This window comes from Panthera leo, chromosome B1 (assembly GCF_018350215.1).
Source record: "Panthera leo isolate Ple1 chromosome B1, P.leo_Ple1_pat1.1, whole genome shotgun sequence".
In the NCBI taxonomy this organism is placed as follows: Eukaryota; Metazoa; Chordata; class Mammalia; order Carnivora; family Felidae; genus Panthera; species Panthera leo.
In genome coordinates, this window is record NC_056682.1 from 109,672,332 (window position 1) to 109,696,938 (window position 24,607).

At 37.5% G+C, this 24,607-nt stretch overlaps 1 protein-coding gene across 8 annotated transcripts in view; it reads left to right on the plus strand.

Moving 5' to 3' along the window:
- The window catches only part of CAMK2D (calcium/calmodulin dependent protein kinase II delta), a 317,423-nt gene extending 310,203 nt beyond the window's left edge, over positions 1 to 7,220 (plus strand). For 6 of the 8 annotated variants that reach the window (XM_042935660.1, XM_042935653.1, XM_042935655.1 and 3 more), the window contains 4 exons: positions 1,749 to 1,843; positions 3,854 to 4,082; positions 5,522 to 5,617; positions 6,781 to 7,220. In XM_042935660.1, the coding sequence (XP_042791594.1) occupies positions 1,749 to 1,843; positions 3,854 to 4,082; positions 5,522 to 5,588 (391 nt within the window). In that variant the 3' untranslated portion in view covers positions 5,589 to 5,617; positions 6,781 to 7,220. Of the gene's footprint in view, positions 1 to 1,748; positions 1,844 to 3,853; positions 4,087 to 5,521; positions 5,618 to 6,780 lie in introns of those variants that run through there. The other 2 variants (XM_042935656.1, XM_042935658.1) reach the window with 2 other exon arrangements.
- Positions 7,221 to 24,607: the final 17,387 nt, after the last annotated feature.

Below are 24,607 nucleotides of genomic sequence, written 5' to 3' on the forward strand. Positions count from 1 at the left end.
GCGCCCCAACTATTTTCTACTTTAAAAGCATTCTTTAAAAAATCGGTTCCATGCACTATGAACAATACTGTGAAGAACCATAGTGAGTTGGCCTTTTGAATACATGTTGGCCAACTTGTATTTCTGTTGAACAGTTAAAATGTTTTTCCCCCAAAATAAATAGTCCCAAATCCTTTTATCACTTTGTAAACTTGCACTATTTCCTCAAATCCAGATTTTATGTCACCTTCTCTGAGAAGCCTGCCTTGATCACCACAGGCCCAAGGAACTGTTTCCCCCTTTATGGGACTTATATACATACCCACTGACCCAGTGCTCACCAGATCAAGCGACTAGTTGTTCCCTAAACATACTCTCTATTCTCTCAGTATTAAGCTATTTTATTTGCTGCCCTCCTCCTGCCTACCATCTTCCCCACACCTGGAAAACTTCTACACATTCCTAAAAGCCCAGCTCCCTTTTTCTCCTAAATCTTTCCTGTCCCATATGTAAGTAGTCTGGTTTTCAGGCACTTTGTATTTATTTCTATTCCAGTGTTAATTGTTGTATTATAATTGTTTCAAAGAATATCTGCCACATAGGTGTTTAACAATTCTTCATGGAATCAATTTCTCCAAAGAAAGCCATTGGCTTTCTCTGAATATTTAAAAATGCCCTCTTTGTTGAATTACATTTCTAGTATTAAAAAGAAAACTAATCTGTATGTTTGAATCTCTCAATTTTATTTTAAAAGTTAAACTTTATTTTTTATATTTTATTTTTATTTTTGAGAGAGAGCGCAAACAGGGGAGGGTCAGAGAGAGAGGGAGACACAGAAACCAAAGCAGGCTCCAGGCTCTGAGCTGTCAGCCCAGAGCCCGATGTGGGGCTCGAACTCACAAACCGTGAGATGCCGACCTGAGCCGAAGTTGGACTCTTAACCGAGTGAGCCAGCCAGGCACCCCAAGTGAAATAAACTTTAAAAACAGCTTTTCGAGAAAGTACAGCATGTGATATATGCTTTCAACTCAATGAATGTAGAAGGTGTCAAAAGTTGTTCCAAAATTATTTAGTTTCAGAGCCAATGTTGATTTTGTAGGACTTGGAGAGTGTATTGGACTCCGACAACTTAAGAGTAAATCACTTCTCGGCCTTTTGGCTAAGATCAAGTGTAAAAAAATAAAAGTAAGATGGGGCGCCTAGGTGGCTCAGTGGGTTAAGCATATGACTTTGGCTCAGGTCATGATTTCACGGTTTGTGAGTTCGGGCTCTGTGCCGACAGCTCGGAGCCTGCAGCCTGCTTGGGATTCTGTGTCTCCCTCTCTCCCTGCCCCTCCCCTGCTTGTGCTCAGGCACGCTCTCTCACGCTCAAAAATAAACATTTAAAAAATTAAAAATAAGAGGAAAAACTGGAGAAAGCCTAGAGAATTCATCTTGGAAATATAAAAAAGCAGAAATTTTAAAAAGGAGACTCCTAAAGAAGTCTAGTTATCATCTGCTGGAACTTGCTGTGTTATCTTGCGCCTATCAGAGTTCCCTGCAAAATGCTTTTATAGCATCTGTTCCTCAACTCACCTTGCCAAGGCCTGTGAAAGAAATTTTATATTTTTATGTTTTTTTAAAGACTCTTTCCTTCCAGTGAAAAATAAGAGTTGATAAATAAGATTGGATATGTGTGAAACAAAGTATATTATATTATATAAACAAAACATATTAACCCATGTATTGGTTATTTTCATTATGTTTTTTTTTTTTTTTTTCCCCTACAGAAAAATCTGTGACCCAGGCCTTACTGCTTTTGAACCTGAAGCTTTGGGTAATTTAGTGGAAGGGATGGACTTTCACCGATTCTACTTTGAAAATGGTACATTTATTCTAATTTAATAACATGCCTTTTGCAATTCCTCTTTGAATTTCTCTTAAATTTATAGCTTTGCTCTATTCTATAATGAGAATTTTCACCTTAGTCCAGTATTTTACATCATAACACTTTTCGTGTTTGAAACTGAAAAAAAAATGACAAGCTTAAAAGTTTTGGTGTTTTGGAAACTCTTTGATTTTGTATAAAAGGTAATGTTGATGAAACGTACCCCAGCTAAGTCCCAGCAAATGTATATATAAGCTGCAAAATGAATTACCAAAAAAATAAGTTTTCATAAAACATTGTTTATGTACGAAAAAGTAAAAGACACCATAGCATATCAGAATATTTGACATAAAGGGGCACTTTCAAGCATAGTGCTCATTTTCAAAGTGAAATGTACCTGAAGATGAGTGATCGGGTAAATAAATATTTCAGTTTTCACTATAAGAATTTGAGTGGTCTTAGAGGAAATAGCCACATTTCAGAGATAGTAGCAAAAGAAACTCCTGAGATCCTTGAGATCATCAAAAAAAAGTGTAAACCAGAAATTCCTTTTATCTTTCTTTTCCTTACACCTAAAGACTAGGAATTGTCTTTTGTTTGCATGATACATAGAGTGAATTCATCAAATTAAAGAGGAAGTGTAGCAAGGACTAGAATAATCCAATTCACTTCCAATAATTATAAGCATTGACAGGAATGTCTGCTGTGGCATGGGTTTTTAATTTAAAGTATGTTTAATGATTTTTTTTTACATAGTCACTAGGCATTTGCAAGGAAAGAATTATGTGGTAAACTGGCCTTAACAAAGCTTCAGTAAATTTCCTGATTCTCTCATAACGTTTCTTCCAGTTGGTTCTCAATCGACACCACCTCATCACTAATAAAAGAATAATTAACCCCTTAAATGTTTAACTTACTTCAATAGAAACTATATGTCATTACTTACCATAAATACATATTCTTCATAATGGGATATTCTTTTTTATGTGACTGTAGCATTTAGTAATTTACTCAGATCTTTTCTGAAAATGGGAGAGAGGTTTGCATAACAGGTAAAACAGTTTAACCTGTTTTAGTGATCTAAAGGAATAACATCAGGGGCGCCTGGGTGGCTCAGTTGGTTAAGCGTCCTACTTCAGCTCAGGTCATGATCTCAGGGTTCATGAGTTCAAGCCCCTGCATTGTGCTCTCTGTTGTCAGCACAGAGCCCAGTTCAGATCCTCTGTCTCCCTTTCTCTCTTCTTCTCCCTCACTTGCTCTCTCGCTTTCTCTCAAAAATAAATAAAAAGCATTTTAGGAGCATCTGGGTGGCTCAGTCAGTTAAGCATGATACTTGATATATTTCCTTGTCCCATGTATTTCATCAACTAACAAAACGAACAAGACCACAGGGTATCCTCTCAACTGCTCCATGCATCTGGGCCAGGCCCTCTACCTCTCTATTTGTATCATGGCTTTTGTTTTTATTTTATTTTTTTACATTTATTTATTTTTGAGAAACAGAGTGAGACAAAGCATGAGCTGGGGAGGGGCAGAGAGAGAAGGAGACACAGAATTCAAAGCAGGCTCCAGGCTCTGAGCAAGCGGTCAGCACAGAGCCTGATGCGGGGCTCAAACCCACAAACTGTGAGATCATGACCTGAGCCCAAGTCGGAGGCTAAACCGACTGAGCTGCCCAGGTGCCCCAGTATGGCTTTTGTTTTTAACCACTTCCCATTATAAATAAATTTATAAATAAATACACCTCTTCACCTTCAGCTTTGTGTGTCCCTGAGTTTCCAGAGTGACAACTTCTCTATGAAGGGAAACAAAGAAAATAATGACTATCTACTTTTGCTCTTTCTTTTTTCCTTTCTCTTTTACTTTGCACAGTGCCAGGGACTCAAAGCAAACAATTAGTAGTTGAATGAATGAATGACATTGCATTCATTGGCCCCAGATGAAGTTACTGGTTTTGGTTTTCTGTATGTAGTAACTAAGTTTTGTTTTCATTTTATTCTCTTTCAGCTTTGTCCAAAAGCAATAAACCAATCCACACTATTATCCTGAACCCCCATGTACACCTGGTAGGTGATGATGCTGCCTGCATAGCGTACATTAGGCTCACACAGTACATGGATGGCAGCGGGATGCCAAAGACAATGCAGTCAGAAGAAACCCGTGTGTGGCACCGCCGGGATGGAAAGTGGCAGAATGTTCATTTTCATCGCTCTGGGTCACCAACAGTACCCATCAAGTAAATATTTCCAGTCTGTCAGCTTCTTTGTTAATATACCCATGGCCAGTGTTTTTTACTTATTCCATTGTTAATGACATGACATAGTGTTGTTTAACACTGGAAGTCAGTTACATCGGTGGGAATGTTTAAGGAGAAATAGATTATAACTGTCTAGAAAGATCAACTAGACCAGCTGTTTGGGGGTTGAAACACATGTATAATAGAAACTGGAGGATACCCCAGCAAGCTGGTTTCTTTTTCTTAAATCACATAATACGGCAAACTATTTGTGACTTCATTGTCACAATTGGCAGAGGAGGGTGATGTGGGAGGAAAAAATAAGGAGGCGTTTCTAAAATGACCATTATCATATCAGAACCTTTATACATGATCTACTGGGCTCAGTTAACAGGTATTAGAAGAAATTTATAAACACAGCATTCAAAATACAAGGAACAGGTATTTCCGTGTCTTCCTCACTATACTACTCTACCTCAGATGTTATGTTTGCTCTTCCAATCAATAAGTAGACAAATATTTCTTGCACATCTCCTAGGTGATTAACTTATGCCAGATAAAATACAAGGTAAAAGATAATTGTCTTCCAGGAACTTATATTCTAGTTTAGAAATCAACTTATGATTGATACCAAAGAAAAATTACAAGGTTTGCAATCAACTTCAGAGTAGAATGGAATGAATGACCAACGTAACGAACTGTTGTAGTTTAGAAGTATATCTTGCACAGAATATATCATTTAAGACCTTGTCCAAATTCCAAGTGGAATTTGGAGACATAGAGCAAATGGAAGATAGTCCAGGAATATGATAAGAAAAGGACAATGTCAGGATGTTAGCTTTGTATGGTAGAGGATTATGGATAAGGAAGGCTGGCTCCAACTGGAGTAAAGGGGAATATTAATGAGAAATAAGGTTGTGTCAGTGAAGGGATGAGATGAAAACAAGAAGGAGAGTTTAGACTCAGAAGTTTGACGTAATGTTGGTCTCATTCCAAATTGTCTCACCAGGATCACCTGTTAATATTCAGAAGGGAGTAGGATGGGGAGTCAAGTTTATACAAACAGCCATTCAACTCCAGAGAATCTATCAAAATTTCTCAGTTTAATAATGTACCACAGTGGTTTTCAAAGACCTTCTCTATAGCCTTAATAATTACTTATCACTGTTGGATTTATAAAAAGTAGAGGAAGGAAAAATAGATAGCTATGTAATGAAGAGAATGACAAGAGGAATATAATAATGAAGATACCCATGCTTGTGTGTTTTTTACCCCAAAGAGGTACAGCACTAATTGACAGTTAATATGGAAGGGATTACAATCATACAGTACTAGAGGGTAAGGTTTTTCTACAATTCCCTCAAGTGTTTATGGGATAGAGCCTATTTAAGAAAACTTCATTTTATGCCAAGTGGCTTAAATGGGGCTTCTCTTAATAGGCCATCCTGTATTCCAAATGGGAAAGAAAACTTCTCAGGAAGCACCTCTTTGTGGCAAAACATCTAAGGCCTGAAAACCATTCACATATGGGTCTTGTAAGTAACATCCTGCTCCGGGATACTTTGTGAATGGAGCTAATGACTAAAAAGCTGCATGGCTGTTTTTCTTCCCTTTAAGAATATTTTCTTTTGCATTATATTCAATGGAAAATATTAAAGGTCTTTGGAAATTTATAGCACTTTTGCATGAGCTCTTGAGTCTAATGTTTGGCCTCATTTTGTAGCATAACCCTTGTTTTAAAGGTAATAAGCTCTGAGAAGAGCCTTAGCATATGGATGTTGGCATTTTAGAATATCCTGGAGTTCTCGCCTTAAAAGTCCATTATGTCTGGGTCAATTCTCACAACTCTCAATTATCCAGACCTAATTTATAACCAGCTGTAGGATTTTTTTGGTGTCCATTTTTCTAGGTAATTCCTGTTAAGCACTTGACTAAGGTTAATTTATAAATTAATTTGCTGTGCCTGACTGAGTATAATAGTATTTGACCATGAGCACAGGCCACAAGAGGAAGTCAAGCTGAAATTTAAAACTCACATAGTAGGTAATTCCAGAGGATAATTGAAAGTTGACTGTAATTAAATTCATGCCTGTGTTGTTTTTTAAGATTTATTTCTTAACTTGGATTAGGATCCAGATATGTGTGGTAATGTTGTGAATATTTTCTCCACTCAAAGCACTGAACCTTATCAGAGCTTTTAAGAAATAGTGCTCCCAGCAGTTGGATTAAAAAAAAAAAACAAAAAACCTCCAATTAAATCATTATGTTTCATCTACTTTTGAGGCTATATTCCTTGTTAAATTGACTTCTAGGTTTAACTTTCCAAGGAGCCTAAGAATGATGACAAAAGCTAAGGATGAACTCAAAATTCATTTTAACAAAACATGAATGCTTACAATGCATATTTATATTCAATAATGTGATTGAAGCCTGGGTTCCTGTTTCTGTTTTCAGCTTAGCTCTGTGTGGACAAAGTTGACAGAAAATTAATGCTGTTGTTATCTATTTTAATTTTGTTTCTGCTTAACATCGTGTATTTCATCTTTTGCAAGCAAAGATCTCATACATTGTATTTTCAATTAATTTAGCTAAGGTATAAAATTGTACCCTAGTCACATCTTTGGCAAAACAATTTGGCAATATTTTGTAAAACGGTGTAACTTATTTCTTCCCTCCCCCCTCCCCCACTTTCTTTCAGCTAAATGTCAACAGTGCCACTTCTGCATTCTCTTGTTCTCAAGGCACCTGGATGGGAACCCTGGGCCGTCCTCTCCTCCTCTTCATGCATGTTTCTGAGTGCATGAAGTTGTGAAGGTCCTACATGTAATGCATATGTGATACATCATCTTGTCATATATTCCTTCCCACACATTGTTTACACTTCAACTAGGAGGATGTTCCATGCAAACTTAAATTACTGTTGGCAAACAATAGAGGGAGGTCAAAAGAAATTCCACAATGTTCCAAATACAACCTATTCGTCAAGTTTCTGTTTATGCCAAGATTTAACAGACTTCAAAATTATTGTTCTCTGAATGACAGTTTGTAAGAGAAACGTAAATTTTTAAAACTCTTTGCTGTTAATCAGTTTTGGCTTGTTTGTTTAACAAAAAGAAAAAAAAAGAAAAAAAAACAAACAGAAAAAAAAAAAAAACACTTTCAGTTTCCTAGTGTGATCCTGGGATCCTGGTTGAAAGCTTTGTTGCTCTTTAACAATTAAAGTAGGTTGATATGTGAGCAAAATCACTCAAGAATGTGGAAGCGAGATAAAGTCATGCTGTTTTTGCTCAAATCGTAAACTGGAAAAATTCACATAATTTACGAGTGATCACTTTAGGATATACTCACAGTTGTGAATTTGTTGTATTTCCTGTTCCTTTCTCACCTATGTGCTCTGTTTTCTCCATTTGATCTCACTTTTTGCTGTTTGCTTCCTTTTTCTCCATCCTCTTCTGTCTTTTCTCACACACTACTAGACAGAAAGGAAAGTGAAATTTGCATAATGGCGGTAACTAAACTAGCACTCCTATCATCTTTAGGACCCTGAAAACGTTGTCAAGATTTTAAACATTCTTAATTCTGCTTAGAATCCCTGTGTCCAAACTACAGCCTATGTTGGTGGTATTAGAATTATTTAAACTTAGGTAAAAGCAGGGAGTTCCTAGTTTACCTGAGAGGTGTCTTACTAATTAGGGGACTTGCAAGGACAATACCAAGTTATAGTGGATCAGGGTTTTGTGCAAAGGCACTTAGTTCTGCCTTGTGGACTGGGCCCCTCCTGCTTCACCACTGGCTAGTTTTCTAAAGTCAGAGAGGTCTGCAAGTGATTTCCATTCTCCTAAGTGTTTAGAACTTGATCTTTGTGGCGTGTGCTTTCTTAGCTTCTCTCTTGTGTCGGTGACATTATCTTCCTGTGAGGAGTTAGGATTTTCCAGTTTAAAAAGAAAAGGGAAATGCCTGGATTTTCTTTGTGCTTCTCATTTCTCCTTTGTTTTCTCAACTCCTGTGAGGCAGTTTCTCTTCCCTGAAATGCTTTCTAGTGCATGGTATCTTCATCAGCATTATTTTAACAATAGTAATTCACAATCTTCAGAAGCCTATTTTTAAAGCAGAAGCAAAAAACTAAACAAAAAACAACCCTCCCTCTTTCTCTCATTTCACCTTTCTGTGTTGATTACTAATCACTTTAGATATTGTTGCTAGTGGATGTATGGTAGATGGATTGAAGCTTTTCTGATAATTACACGATTTAAAAATATATATTTAAAATAAATATATACAGTAAATGTATTGAGCCATGTTAACCTGCCAATGAGATCTGTGAAAAGTAATGGCCTCGTTTTTCCCTTTTTGATTTCTTCTACCTTTTTGTGAAGCGGCTATACGTGGCATACATGTATTTTAAAAATAATAGGTATAGTGTTTTTTTTTTTTACACTTCTAACTTAGCATGTGGTGTTGAAGTATTACCATAGATCAAGTTTGTCTTCCGCACTAAGATGTGAGGAAATTGTGATTTGTTCTCTCCACCACAACTGAATTACACATTTATTATCTTCTATCATTTTGAAACACTGCAGTTTACCATGGGACACTGTATATATTTCTTGCCATAATGGTAAATGACTGATTGATATATTTAAGAGTTAATAAATTTGTGATTTCTGCTGACAATGTTTCCATCTTTATTTCTTAAGAAGAGGTACTGTATTGATGCATCCACGATGCTGGCCAGTGCCAGCGGCCGTGTGTCCTACCGTGGTCTCATTAATTCATAACAATTTACCTTTGATGCAAAGATGAAATTATTGAACTGTGCTTCCTTTTAACAATGCACTTGGTAATAATGGCAAGTTAATTTAGTATATATGTCCAAAGTAAGTCTATCCTAGGAAAATTTTTCTGAGAACAAAGTAGTTAAAAACAAGAATCCTGAAATTGCTGTGTCCTCCCTTCCATCCTTCACTTGGCTGCTAGGATGTTCCTTTTTTAAGCCAACTCTAACTGTATACCATTTCAATGTCGCTTCCAGTCTACCGTAAGCACCTCATCTCCTGCTTACATGTATGCGAGTATACCACCTTTCAATTGACTGCAAACATCACACATCTATTTATGCTGTATTTCACCTAGAACATTCTTCCCCCATTTCTTCAACCTAATTCTTACTCATTCCTAAACATTCAGTTTAGAGTATCACCCACCTGATTGAACTTTCCTCGACCACACTCTAAGCTTGCTCGTTCTCTCAATACCAGCTGTAGTTTGGGTCTGCCTCCCGCCAGCCACATGGTTTCGAAGATACATCTTTGTGTCTTCACTGTGGAGCATAATATCTCTATAGGCAAGAGCTGTATATTCATTTTTTTATCTCTAAACTCAAAGAGGGCCAACAAGGGAGAAGCCATTAATAGTTTCAAACTGTGGCCAAATTGTAAATGGGAACCTCAAGATGCAGTGAACCAGACAATCTTGGGTATAATGCTTACCTCTGTCACTATTGTCTTTGATACTCTGAGCATGTTAACTCTTCCCTCTGAGCTTATATTTGTAAAATGAGGACAATCATGCCAATCTAATAGGGGTATTTTGAGGACTAGAGATGATGAGTACGAAGTACCAGAGTAATAATTAAATGGTAGCAGCTATAACTATTACAGTTGCTGATATTAATACATTGTCCCCATTCCTTACTTAGGGGAGTATAACACTCTTATTTTATGGGCTGCTGTCTTAATGCTGGTTTACGAATATTGCTAAGGATATATTCATATCGAATCTCAGCAGGAAGATGAGAGATACTGAATAAGGTAGTCATCTAGCCAAAAGCAGGGAAAATGAAGCAAATCAGTTTATTCTAGGAAAACTCTCAAGGAATCTTAATCTTAAGTAACTGAGAGTCTGAATCCTTGTAAAAATAATCATATATAAGGTAGGGGTAAACGTAGATGGCACGACATTTGATTTCATTAAATAAAATTCTACTGATATCTAGAATTCCTTCACTGTTTTCATGGAATCTTTTGTCAGATTTTAAGAAGTGAGAATATATAAAAAGATTATAATAAACATCAGTATACTAGACCATGTATCCATGATGTGAGCAATAAGCAGGGATAAGCCACCTTGGCTGAGATAGCGGCGTGAAGCATTCAGAGTATTCCTACTTTGCCCAAACAAAACCAATTCTCAGAAGTAGGCTGAAATGTTCTCCCATAGACTCCAGTAGGAAACATCGATGAAATTCAGTCTTACCCCGGAAGGATTTATAGTTTTAGAGGCTTTTACTACTTTACAAGTCAAACTCTTCCGGTTTGCCCATAAAAAAGGTTTTTAGCTTTTTTTTTTTTTTTAATTTTTTTTTTTTTTTAATGTTTATTTATTTTTGAGAGAGACAGAGACAGAATGTGAGTGGGTTAGGGGCAGAGAGAGAGGGAGACACAGAAACAGAAGCAGGCTCCAGGCTCTGAGCTGTCAGCACAGAGCCCGACGCGGGGCTCGAACTCACGAGCTGTGAAATCATGACCTGAGCCGAAGTCAGACGCTCAACCGACTGAGCCACCCAGGCGCCCCGGTTTTTAGCTTTTTGAGGAAAAAAAAATGTTGCCAACATTTTAAAATCGGAGGTTTCATCAAAGTCATGATTTCTGGGTTAATTTGAAAACTTGTAAGATTTTGCATCCTGTGTTCACTTGTGGTGACAGAAAAGCCGAAGCCTCTTTTAGAGGAGACCAAGCGCTTGGCCTGTCCCCGCCCACAAATGCTCCACTCCTATCTGCTGCCAGCTCCTGCAGACACTGGAGTTTTAACCCCTTTTTAAAGTCAGCACTTGTACTGACACCTCAGGCTTCAGCAAGCAGGCATGGGTTGCCTGCTGGGTTTACAGAGGGGGTGCTCCTCGTATCCCTGAACCATACTCCTTAGGCAGCTGTCTTCCTAGTAGGTCTCTCCAGCTAAAGTACCCAGAATTATTTAGACTTCATTTTAAGAAAGAAAATGGAGATCCACAAAAATAAACCCAAAGCACAAATTTTTTTCTGAGGTACTATTTGAGATATTAAAGGAAGAACGCGGGCTCTTTTCATGTAAAATAATTTACCCCATTCTCAAAGTCTTGAATGGCCAAGAACTGTCAGGTAATTTTTATTGCCAGGGTTATATAGGCAGCACAGGATAGGTGTGAACTATTTATATAAATCCTAGCAATGTTCTATCTATAACTAGATATTCAGAAACTGCTTTGGGATGCAGGGGTGGCAATTTACCCTAAGGCCAAAGGGCCTGACTCAGCCACTAACACATAATGTAGCCTGAATTTACAAACTCCCTTGCTCCTTCCTCCATTCTCACTCACCTGGAAACCCACAACCAGTTAACATCCATCGGTCTGTGTGAGCCATGCTCATGCTCTGGCTGCTGAATGTGACTGAAGGAAAGTATCCAACACTGCTGACAAGTCCTGCTCTACAATCATGGCCATTCACACCCCTCACAGATCCTCGTGGCTGCCCAGGAATTGTATTTCCCTACCTAGTCCATTTTCTCCCACTCTTCCACGAGTGAGGTCAGACTTTCCTTACCATCTTCCACTTCCAACTCTTCCTTCCCCATCGTCACTCAGTGGAGGACCCCGCTTCCATTTCACCGCAAGAAATGAAGCTGTCTCAGCAGCTCTTTCTGCACACCCTGCCTTGTCTCCAGTGGTGAGAATAAAGAGTTTAGGCACCTGCCAAACACCCATCCCCCCCACACACACCTATTCATAGATGTCTCTCTAGCAACTCTCCCCACTTCATCATTATAAAGCCTTTCCTCCCTGCTAGCTGTCCCCACCGATGCCTACTTCTTCCCTTAGTAGACAGACTCCATGAAAGGGCTGTCCCAACTTGCCATTTGCACTTTCTCCCTCCCATTCCTCCTGAACCCACTCCAGTTGCCTTTATTGCCTCACAAGTTTTTCCCAGTCTTCTGTGGCCACCCTATTAATTCCAGGGATCCACTCTCAGTTCTCCTTTTACTTGATCTGTCAAGTTGTCTACCCTCTCCATCTTGAAATATATTTCTCTTGTCTTTTGGACAATACACTTGGCTGATTTTCTTCCTATCATCCTAGATGCCCCTATCCAATCTCTAACTGCTGTGTTTTCATCAACTTGACTTTTAATTTTGGAATTTTTTTTTTTAGGTCTTCACATACTCCCAGGATAATTAACATGCGATTTCAATGGCTTTAGATTATATTGATTCTCAAGTATATATGTCCAGCCTGGATAACTGCCCTAAACTCTAAACATCGAGATCCAGCCACCTATTTGAAATCTACAGTGTAGATCCAACAGGCATCTCAAAGTAAAACGTCCAAAACTGAGCTCTTGAGAGTATACCAAAACCTGCTTCCCTCAGTACTTTCCAGATTTCAAGTAATTGCCAACACAATTCTTCCTTTGATCAGGCCAGACATCCTGGTGTCTTTTCTAATTCTTTTCTATTTGAAATTCTTTCACTTTTACCTCCCAAATAGAACCAGAGTGTGACCTCTTCTCACAATGCCTTCTGCCACGTCTCTGGGCCAAATCACCATCATATTCTCTATAGTACCAGACTATCCCCCTCACTGGTCTCTCAGCTTCTATTCTTTTCTCTCTTCTCCTTACTCTTAATGCATCAGCTAGGATGAGCTTGTTATAAGCCAAAACATGTCACTTCTATGAACAAAACCATCCAATAATTTCCCTTATCACTCAGAGTAAAAATCCAAGTCCTTAGAGTGGCCTTTGTGGTTAAACTAGGTATGGATTTTCCCTTACCCTTCCCACTCACTCTTCTATAAACATGCTAGAAATGTCCCCAACTCAGGGTTTTTGAATTTGCTGTTTACTGTGCCTGGAATACTCAGAGATCCAAGTGGCTATCTTCTTTGCTTTCTTATTTATTTCTTTATATAATTAAGTCACATTCTTAGTAAAACTTTCCCAGATCATCTCATCCAAGACTTAAAACTTCAGTCCCCTACTGGACACTATGTATTCTTCCTGGATTTTTTTTTCCTTAGCACTTATTATTTAACACATTGTTTTCTTCATTTTATTTATAATCCTCTTCTCCAGTAAAATATACACATGGGCAGGGATTTTTATCTCATATTCATTGATACACCTCTTAGAAAAGTGTCCAGAACAGTGTCTAAAACCTATAAGCTGCTTAATAAATACATGTAGTTGAACAAAAAAAAATTAATGAACTGCCCTCTTCTTTTACAGTTAGAAAAGCCGAAGCTCCCAGCCCATTTAAAAGTTGGCTCAGTGAAATCCTAGAGGTTATAAATTGCCTACATAATTACTTGGGGGAAAAAAACTGGAATGTTTAGCATCTGTGCAGAAATTTGGAAATTTTTAGGCACAAAGAACAGAAAACAATTTCAAACATCTTAAATAATAAGAAAATACATTATTTTACAGAAAAAAAAAGATGAGTGAGATCCAGTGTTGTTAGCTCCAGTGATCAACAACATAAAAAAAGAACTAGGTTCTACCCATTTTTTTTATCTTGCCCTTTCTAGAGCATAAACTTTGTACTCCAGGTGAAGAGACCTAATGGTCCCAAAATGCAGGACTTGGTTCCTAGTGTCACATCCAGACAGGAGAACATCCAATGGAAGGAATCATACCCTCTCTCTTCCATTCCCCACCCCCCCCAGCAAAGACACATTTCCTAGTAGCCCAGTTGGTCCAGAACTGACCCAACTACCATATCCTATTCAGTTTAGCCTGATTTAAGGACTAAAACTGGAGCTATGAGTGGGCCACCTTTCTTTATGGGTGGTCACGGAAGGATGGATATCTGGACAGAGACCAGTTTGCGTTGCCCCCTTTTTTTTTTTAACAAAAGATTTTGGGAACCAACATTGTCCAGTATAGTAAGTATAAATTTGTTTTTATTGTCCCTTATAAAGCTGCTATTTTGTGCATGTCCTGAGAGGGATGGAAATATATGAGAGAATAAAGCATAGTCTCCAAACTCTACATCTCACCCACTGGTACATTTACTTGTGTTGTGTGTTCCTGATTTGCCCAGTCAGTTCAGTGCTGGAGAGTGCTTTCAGCACATAAGTCTTGGGGACTAGGAAAGTTTAATCATTTCACTCCAATTGAATTTCTTCCAGGAACTCTGGTCCCAAGCAGGGCCCATTAAACCACAATTACATCCTGCCTCTTCCAGATACCCTCCTTGCCCTGCCTGAAATTCAATAATTTAAAAAAAAAAAAACCAAAGTGAAAATAAGATAAAAAGAGAGAGGGAGGCAAACCATAAGAGACTTTTAAATACAGAGAACAAGCAGGGTGTTTGGTTGGGGGGATGGGCTAAATAGGTGATGAACATTAAGGAGGGCACTTGCTGGGAGGAGCACTGGGTGTTTTATGTAAGTGATGAATCACTTGGGTTTAAATAGAATTTTATTTATTTATTGCATTTTTATTTTACTTTTGAGAGACAGACAGTATGTGAGTGGGGGAGGGCTAGAGAGAGAGGGAGACAGAATCTGAAGTAGGCTCCAGGCTCTGAGCTGTCAGCGCAGAGCCTGACGTGGGGCTTGAACTCACAGACTGCGAGATCATGACCTGAGCCGAAGGGACGCCCAACCGACAGAGCCACCCAGGCACCCCGAAATAGAATTTTAAAAATTAAAAAAAAAAAAGTGAAGACTACTTGGTGCCCAAAACCACATTTACTGGTTAATCTTCTTCAGTTCTGCTTTTCTTTTCTTATTAAATAAAGTTAGGAAAATGGGGGAGACTGTTACAACTAAGTAAACATCAACGATCTTATTCACCATCCACCCACTTGATACTGCCTGGCAAAGTGAACAAAAGAACAAGCAATTCGTCTATATAACCTATTCCCTCATGGTCTGAAGCAACAATTTGCTGCTGTGTGGGAGGAAGTGTTTAGCTAACTGATTTGTGATTAAGTGGTTTTATGTGTGCAAGGCTCCTTTTTGTATTATTGTTACAAATATAGGTGACTCAGAGACATCTACTGAAGATGAGGCTGGTTAATCACCAGTCTTTTTTAAGAAAAGTCTTAACTCTCAGAATTAAACTTCCTCTCATATTTGCTTTTTTAATATTTTCATGATAGCCCTTTCACCCCAAGCAAAAGAACTCGATTCTCTATTGTTTAAACTGTGAGGAAGGAACTTCTTCTAGGGCATGGCTAAGAGGATGACATTTTGTTGTTGTTGTTGTTGTTGTTTTTAATTTTAGTGAAAGAGAAAGTGCACGAGCATGGGAGAGGGGCATAGGGAGAGAGAGATAGTGAGAGAGAGAGCACTTTAAGCAGGCTCCATGTTCAGCGTGGAGCCCAACACAGGGCTCTATCCCATGACTCTGGGACCATGACCTGGGCCAAAATCAAGTGTGGGATGCTTAATTGACTGAGCCACCCAGGAACCGCTAAGAAGATGACTTTAAAGTAACAAATGAGTTCACACACATGCATTCCCCTCTTTCAGTTCATTAAAAAAAAAAAAAAAAAATAGCCTGGAGCTGATTTAGATTCTGTGTCTCCTTCTCTCTCTGCCCCTTCCCTGCTCACACTCTGTCTCTCTCTCTCTCTAAAATAAATAATAAAACATTAAAAAAAAAGAAAGAAAGAAATGGTGAATGGGAAAGAAAATAAAACAAAAATTCCCTTGTAGGCAGGAAACCAGAGCAGAGGGAAGCATCCACTAAGTGCTTCCTACGTTAGAGGAATGGTGATAAAAATCTTCCCAGAAAGAGACAGCCCCTTGCCAGGAGATTGCAGTTGTGGGCTTCTTGCTCATTCTTAACCTGGCTCCACTGCCCTCTGATTCATGCTTAGGCCACAAAACTCCTTCTTAAAACTTACCCAAGTAAACACATCCTGCTTTCGGGAGAAGTCACAGAAAGAGGTCTCTCACCACCAATTCATTACTCCTCCCGCAATAGCCTTTCCCAGGGTTTGAAGACACAGTGGCTAGAGAAGCATCCGGGCCTTGTATTGTGTTGTGTGATTTCTACGCTGATGATGTAATGCCACAAGACAGGAAGGAAGGAATGAGAGAAAGGGAATTTTGAAGCTGTAGATTCTCAGCAGCACAAAACCTCAAGTTTTTCTTTTGGGTTAAACTCATCTCTGTGCTCCACTCGTTTTTTCTTTGTTTTGTTTTGTTTTTTAATATATCTGTTAAAGGCATGAATACACACACCCTCCTAAGATCAAGTATTAATTCTTCCAGGACATAGGAACAAAATGCTTTGCCAGCCACCTCATGATCAATGTCCCTTCTCATTCTTAGCATGTTTGATTTCGTTCCTACTTCTCCTTCAAGTTAACTAGAAAAATTACAGAACTTTATTGCCCTTAATTATTATTTTACAAGAGAGGTTTTGAAATGCTAAGGATCTTTTGTTCTTATCATTCTTCATCTGCAGAAAGGAAAAAGGGATGTTTGGTTCTCCAATTATGTACATATAACAAAGAGATCATACTATATATTCTTATATAACTTGCTTTTTTCACTTATTAGCATATAATAACAAATTTCATTTCAAAACAATGCCCCCATACCATTACTTTTAGTGGCCTCGTACTAATCTATTTATCTAAATGATATGTCATTTATTTAATCAATTACCTGTTGTTTAACATGATTATTTCTTATTTTTATGATATGAACAATAAGCATTGAGCATATTTATAGCTAATTTTTTTTTGCTACTTGATTATTTTATTAGGGAAACTACCAGAGGAGAAAATATTGAGTAATCCATTCCATTTTAGCCTCAGAAAAACAGTGATAGAGCAGATTTATAGGGCAGAAATGATCAGAGATTAAATCACATATCCAAGCTCGCTCAGTGGCAAACCCTACTAGGTTTCCTCATTGCATGTCCACTGTATTCTCCACTGTCCAATCATCCACAGCTCCTTAAGCTACCAGTTAGACCCTGGTCACCACATTGGAAGGACAAGATACCACATAGGAGGGAAGTTTCAGAACACTGTTGTTATTCATTGCTTTAGTTTTCAAATGCTGTTCTCAGCCTGTTCTTTCCACTTGATTACATTCTTTTTTTTTTTAATGTTTATTTTTGAGAGAGAGACATACACACACACAGAGTATGAGTAGGGGAGGGTCAGAGAGAGAGAGGGAGACACATAATCCAAAGCAGGCTCCAGGCTCTGAGCTGTCAGCACAGTGCTGGACACGAGGCTCAAACTCACGAACAGTGAGATCAGACCTAGGCCGAAATCTGACGCTTAACCAACTGAGCCACCCGGGCACCCCTTGATTACATTCTTCTCCAGATCTTTCTGTACATGGGCCTTGCTGCTTAGTGTCTTTTTGTTTTGTTCTGTTTTCACCTCATCTTGAGCTTCAAAATTGACATTTTCCTCAATATAATTTAGGTTGCTCTTAATTATGTTTGGGATGCCACATTCCCTAGACAAGCCTTGTGAGTTCTGATGGAGTTAATCTGGATTATCAATTTGGGCACTACAGACTGGGGAGAAATGATTATGAGAACTCAAAAGAATCCAAGATCCACTATAATATCCTCTTGTAATTTTTGTTCTATTGGTTGTATTAGGGTTCTCTGCCTATATAAAAAGAGACTTATTATATGGATTTGGTTCACATTACTACAGAGGCTGACAATTCCCTAGATCAGCGGTCAGTGAGCTGGAGACCCAGAAGAGCCAACTGCATGGTTCTAATCTGAAATCCAGCAAGCTTAAGACCCAAGAAGAGCCAATGTTTCAATTCAAGTCCAAAAGTAAGAAAAGACCAACTGAGTCCCTGCTCAAAAGTAGTCAGGCAGGAAGCGTTTCCTCTTACTAGTGGGTCAGCCTTTTTGTTCTACTCTGTCAACTGATTGGATAAGGCCCACACACATTAGGGAGGACAATTTGCTTTACTCATTCTACCAAGTCAAATCTTAATCTTATTCAGAAAATTCTCACAGACACAGCCAGAATAATGTTGATCAAATATCTAGGCACCCCTTGGCCCAGTCAAGTTGACACAGAAAATTAACCATTACACCAATATTAGCAGTAATATAAGAAAGAAAAAAAAATCTCTCATTTTTAAGAACATGGAAATGGACAGTTTGTAGATGGCATCCAATCTAATGGCGAATCTTATTAAGAGTAAGAAATCCCAAAGAATAGTTATTGCCAATTTTAAAACTGGAATGAAAAAGGATGAATTTATAAAGTCCAGAACAAGATTTCTTCAACAATTTAGTCTCAGGACACTTCATACTTTTAAAAATAATTGACATCCTCATGGAGGATTTACTATATGATGAATTAAAACCAAGTAGGTTTTAATACATATTTATATTTAATACATATTTACATTTAATACATATTTAATACATATTACATGATAATATGCAAGTACACCATCCATTAACTCTTAGCACAATGATGTCACCACACATCACACAGCTTCTAGAAAACTCCAGGGTGCAATCTTTAGAGAAAAATAAAAGTAGTAGTTAAGACTTTAGTATTATTATGAAAGTAGTTTTGACCATGTAGTAATGTTTCTGAAGGCCTAACCAATAAACCATTTGGAACCTACTCTCCCTCAATACATTTATGGTGATGGTTATAAATAGAGATATTTAATAATTAATTAAACGTAGGATGAGAACAAAGTACCAGTTATCACTGATCAGTAAGATAAGCTGAGAAATAGATTTGGACAGAAACAGGGAGCAAAAGAGCAGCCAAACATAGTAATTAACTGTATTGAGTATGACATTTGGAGAATGGAGGAGGAAGGCAGAAGCAGCCAAGCAATCAAATTACTCTAGATATGCCAAGATGGAGTACGAGGAACAGATTTACCCTCCTGCTGAAACATTTATAAAACAGATGAAATACATGAAAAAGGTTTTCAGGCACTGGATATTAAGTGTCACAGGACAGTGATCTCTGAGAGACAGGAAGAAACAAGGTGAGCCCTAAAATGATTACTCCAGTTTCCTGCCTGAAGAGCGTTTCCAGCCTATAGCACAAGGGGGTCCGAGCATTGCTCAGTAGTCTCCTTAAGTTGAGCAGATGGGAAGTAGGAGATGAGGAGGTCAAGGCAAATAGAATTTTCAAGACAAAGTTTCAGAAAGAGGAGAACTGCTATGGAGATTTGCAGAGGGTCCTCCTGAGTCTTCAGCTGAGAAGGCTGGGGGAAAAACACCTAAAGGCTAATCCCTAGGGCTCCCACAGGGCTGGGAACAGTTTGTGCTGTCACTAGTGCTTTCATTAGTCAGAGTAGAAAATCCTTCATAGGGCAGTAGGCAGTGTACTCAAAAGTGTATTTACTCCTATGGTGGGGAAAAAAATTAGCCCTAAAGCCTTTCCTGATCCCACCTAATGGATCTTGAAAATAAACTTCAAAAAGGATCAAACTGTTTCCAAGTAACTTAACTGACCCTGAGGAAAAAAAAAAGAATAATTTACAGGAATACAAAATACCTAGCAATAAGTAAGGTCAAATTCACTATGTCTGCATACAATAAAAGTCACCAGGGGGTCACCTGGGTGTCTCAGTCAGTTAATCGGCCAAATTCAGCTCAGGTCATGATCTCATGGTTTATGAGTTCAAGCTCCTAATTGGTCTCTGTGCTGACAGCTCAGAGCCTGGAGCCTGTTTTGGATTCTGTGTCTCCCTCTCACTCTGTCTGCCACTCCCCCGCTCACATTCTGTCTCTGTCCCCAAAATAAGGAAACATTAAAAAAAAAGTCACCAGGTATACAAAGAAGCAGAAAAAACATGAACCATCAGGAGAAAAATTAATGAAAGAATCAGATCCAGAAATAATGTAAATGGTAACATTAGCAGACAAGGCATCAAAATTTATTATATCTTATGTGTTTAAGATAAAAAACAATTGAATGTGTTAAGGAGAGAAATTCAAATATATTTAGAAAAAGTTTTTAAAAACTTCAAGATACAGAAACTATAATATCTGAGATTAAAGTAGACTAGATGGAATTATTAGCACATTCTTACAAAAGAAACTGTGAAGTTAAAGACATAGCAATTGAAATTAGGCAAAATGAAGCAAGGAGAGAAAAACTCAAAAAGCAGGAACAGTGTATCAGTGTGCTGTGAGCAGCTTCAAGCAGCCTAATATATGCAAAATTGAAATCTTTATAAAAGGAGGGAAATAGGAGGAAATGAAAAAAACATTTTAAGAAGGTATTGCCGGCATTCCCAAATTTGATGAAAAATATAACCATAATTTGATTATGACATATGTTGGTGTATTTTCTCTGCTTCTTGAACTTGGGGTTTAGGAGCTTCTGCATCTGTGACACGTTAGTGAAAGAGGACAATTGTAGGAGCAATGTCGTTGAGAGGAGATGAGATCCAGTGCCTCAGAGGATGGGTTGCCTTAGATGGGAGCACTGGTAGATCTTTCAATACGGAGAATAGTAATTCACCCCAGACAAGACAGTAAGTTATTGGAGGGGCCATATGAAATTCTCTTCTCTCTGATGTTGTTTCATATTACATAGGAAGCAAAATCCTTAGTTTACTGTGAAGACGGAAAAGAGGATATTGGGCTTTTGAGGAGCAAAGAGAAGGTAGGAAATATTGTTGGGGGTGGGAGGAGGACAAGAGTGAACAGGCTAGAGAAATGTAGTTGGAGTAGCAGGAAGTTCTAAGAACCCACTCGGGTTTGTGGTTGCAAATGTAAGTCAGCAAAGTGCAAGATGTTTCTCCTCTCGTGTTCATCTGCTTGGGTGCTGGTATTGAGCAAATTAGTAGTTGGAAATAGTCAGGAAGGCAAATATCCAAGACCAGATAATGTTCTTAAATTCCCCATGCCGTCCCTTGCAAAACTGACCTGTTCTTCCACATCCATTGGCCACTGTTCCCTTACCGCTCAGTCTATAGGTGTGTGTGTTTAGTCCCCATGCTGGACTCTGAGCTTCTTGAAAACTCAGAGCTGTTATTTATTTCTGGAGCCCCAGTACATATGTTAAAATGTACATATGTATTTCTGGAGCCCATACATATGTTAAAATTTGAAGCACTGATAGAAGTTTGCGAGCAGAACTAAAAAGGAGATTCAGATAGGTGGAACAATATTCACAAAGAAATAAAAGTAAAAATTAATTGTACATTTAGAAACCTACATGTTGTTTAGTGCTGCTGGAGCAAAAAGTAGAAAAGCAGGGAGGGTATCAGGAAATAATACTAGAGAGAATGGTGGCTTAGAATTTTCTCTTGGCAGATTAATCTGTCAGAAGTATCAGCAAAAGATGTGCTATGTCACATATGGTCAGAATAACACAATTTTCTTGTACATAATGAATAGTGAGCTATTGAAGAGTTGTAATGAACATCCCAACAAACAAAAGTCCAGGATCAGATGGTTTCACTGATGCATTTTATCAAATATTTAAAGAATAATTAATACCAATCCTTCTTAAACTCTTAAGAAAAAAAAAGATGTAAGAGGAGTGAATGTTTACAAACTCATTTTACAGGGCCTGCATTACCCTGATATCAAAACCAGAAAGGACATCATAAGACAAGAACATTACAGGCCATTATCCCTGATGAAAGCAGATATTCTCAAAAGAATATTAGCAAGCCAATTTAACAATACATTAAAAGGATCGTATAAGGTAATCAAGTAGGATTTATTCCTGAGGTGTGATAAGCCATACGCCATCACATAAATGTGATATGCCACATTAACAAAATGAAGGACAAAAATCATATGATTGTCTCAATAGATGCAGGGAAAGTATTTGATGAAATTCAAAAAACTATTTATGATTAAAACTCTCAACAAAGTGGGTATAGAAGGAATGTATCTCAAAATAATAAAGCCCGTATATGACAAACCCGTAGATAACATATGTAATGGTGAAAATCTGGAAGTTCTTCCTAAAAGATCAGGAATATGGATGCCCGCTCTTACTACTTGTATTCAACACAGTGCTGGAAGTCCTACACAAAGTAATTAGGCAAGAAAACAAAATAAAAGACATCAAAATTAGAAAGGAAGAAGCAAAAGCTGTCATTACTTACAGATAACATGATATTAAATATAGAAAACCCTAAAGATTCCACCCCCCCAAAAAACTGTTAGAATACATAAATTCAATAAAGTTGTAGGATACAAAATCAATATACAACAAATCTATTATATTTTTATACACTTAGAGTGAACTATCACACGGGTAAATTAATAACACAATATGCTTTATAATTGCATCCAAAAGAATTAATACCTGCGAATAATTGTAACAAAGAGTTGAAAAATCTGTACACTGCAAACTGTAAGTCACTGATGAAAGAATCTAAGGACACAAATAAATGGAAAGATATACCATGCTCATGCGTTGAAAGGATATTGTTAAAATATCCGTAAGCAATTTACAGATTCAATAAAATTCCTATTTTGCTAAGTGGCAATTTTCACAGAAATAAAATAATCCTAAAATTTGTATGAAACTACAGAATACCCCATATAGCCAAAGCAATCTTGACAAAGAAGAACAAAGCTAGAGGCATTATACTCCCTGATAATTAAAACAGTATAATTTCAGCATAAAAACAGACACATAGATCAATATAGCAGAATAGAACCCAGAAAGAAACCGATGCATATACGGTTTATGCATTGGTCAATTTATGACAAAGAAGCGAAGAATGTACAATGGGGATAAGACAGTCTCTTCAATAAATGGTGTTGAGAAAACTGGATGGTCATATGCAAAAAAATAAAAACTGGACTACTATCTTACAACATATTGCAAAACTTAACTCAAAATTAAAGACTTGAATGTAAGATCTAAAACCATAAAACTCCTGGAAGAAACCATAGGTGGTAAATTCCTTGACATTGGTCTTGGTGATAATTTTTGGATTTGTCATGGAAAGCAAAGGCAGCAAAAGAAAAAAAAACAAGTGAAACTACATCAAACCAAAAGGTTACAGCACAGCAAAGAAAACCATCAAAATGAAAAGGCCACCTACTGAATAGGAGAAAATATTTGCAAACTATATACCCAATAAGGAGTTAACATCCAGTATATAAAGAACTCATATAACTCAATAGCAAAAGAGCAAACCAATTTAAAAATGAGCAGAAAATCTAAATGGACATTTTTCCAAACAAGACATACAAGTAGTCAACAGGTGCCTGAAAAGACAGTCAATGTCACTAATCATCAGGGAAATGCAAATAAAACAATAATGAGATATCACCTCACACCTGCTAGAATGGCTATTATCAAAACATCAAAAATGGAACTACCATATGATATAGCAATTCCACTTTTGGGTATTTAACCAAAGGAAGTGAAACCACTAGCTAGAAAAGATACATGCACTGCCGTATTAACTGCAACATTATTAACAATGGCCAATATTTGAAAGCAATATAAGTATTCATCAATAGATGCATGGCTAAAGAAGATGTGGAGATACACAGAGACACACATACACATGAATATTATTTAGCCATAAAAAGGGATGGAAATATTTCCATTTGCAGCAGCATGGGTGGACCTTGGAGAGCATTATGCTAAATGAAATAAACAGAGAAATACAAATAACATATGATCTCACATATATGTGAAATCTATAACAACAACAACAACAACAACAACAACAAAACAGGTTCATAGATACAGAGAACAGATTTGTAGTTGACAGGCAGGGGGTGGGGTGGACAAATTGAGTAAAGGGGTCAAAAGTACAAAGTTGCAGTTATAAAATAAATAATTATGAGGATGTAATATACAGCATGGTGCCTATAGTTAATACTGTATTAATACTGCATTGAATATTTAAAAGTTGCTAAGCGAATAAATCTTAAAAGTTCTCATCACAAGAAAAAAAATGCATAACTATGGACCAGATATTAACTATAATTATTGTGGTGATCATTTCTAAATATACAAATATTAAATCATTATGTTGTATACTGGGAACCAATAAATGCTATATGTCAATTATACCTCAATTAAAAAAATGTATATTATATATGTTATAGGACACAACAAAGTAGACTGGGAAATTACAAATGCTCATGCTTCTGGGGCACCTGGGTGGCTCAGTTGGTTGAGCATCTGACTTCAGCTCAGATCATGATCTTGTGGCTAGTGAGTTTGAGCCCCATGTCAGGATCTGTGCTGACAGCTCAGAGCCTAGAGCCTGGTTCGGATTCTGTGTCTCCCTCTCTCCCTACCCCTCCCCAGCTCACACTCTGTCTGTCTCTCTCTCAAAAATAAACATTAAAAAAAATTAAACAAACGCAAATGTTCATACTTCCAAATCTGGTATATATTTTCTCCAATTTGTGTAATCTCATTGTATTCTTCATGTGTTAGGTTGCTTTGAGAACTCATTTTTTTTTTTTAATTTACCAGTTTAGTAATGAAATATACTACTGTTTAGAAAAAAAAGTTACAATAATAATTATTTGGTTAGTTCTGTATTTAAGGAGGTTATTCTAGCAGCA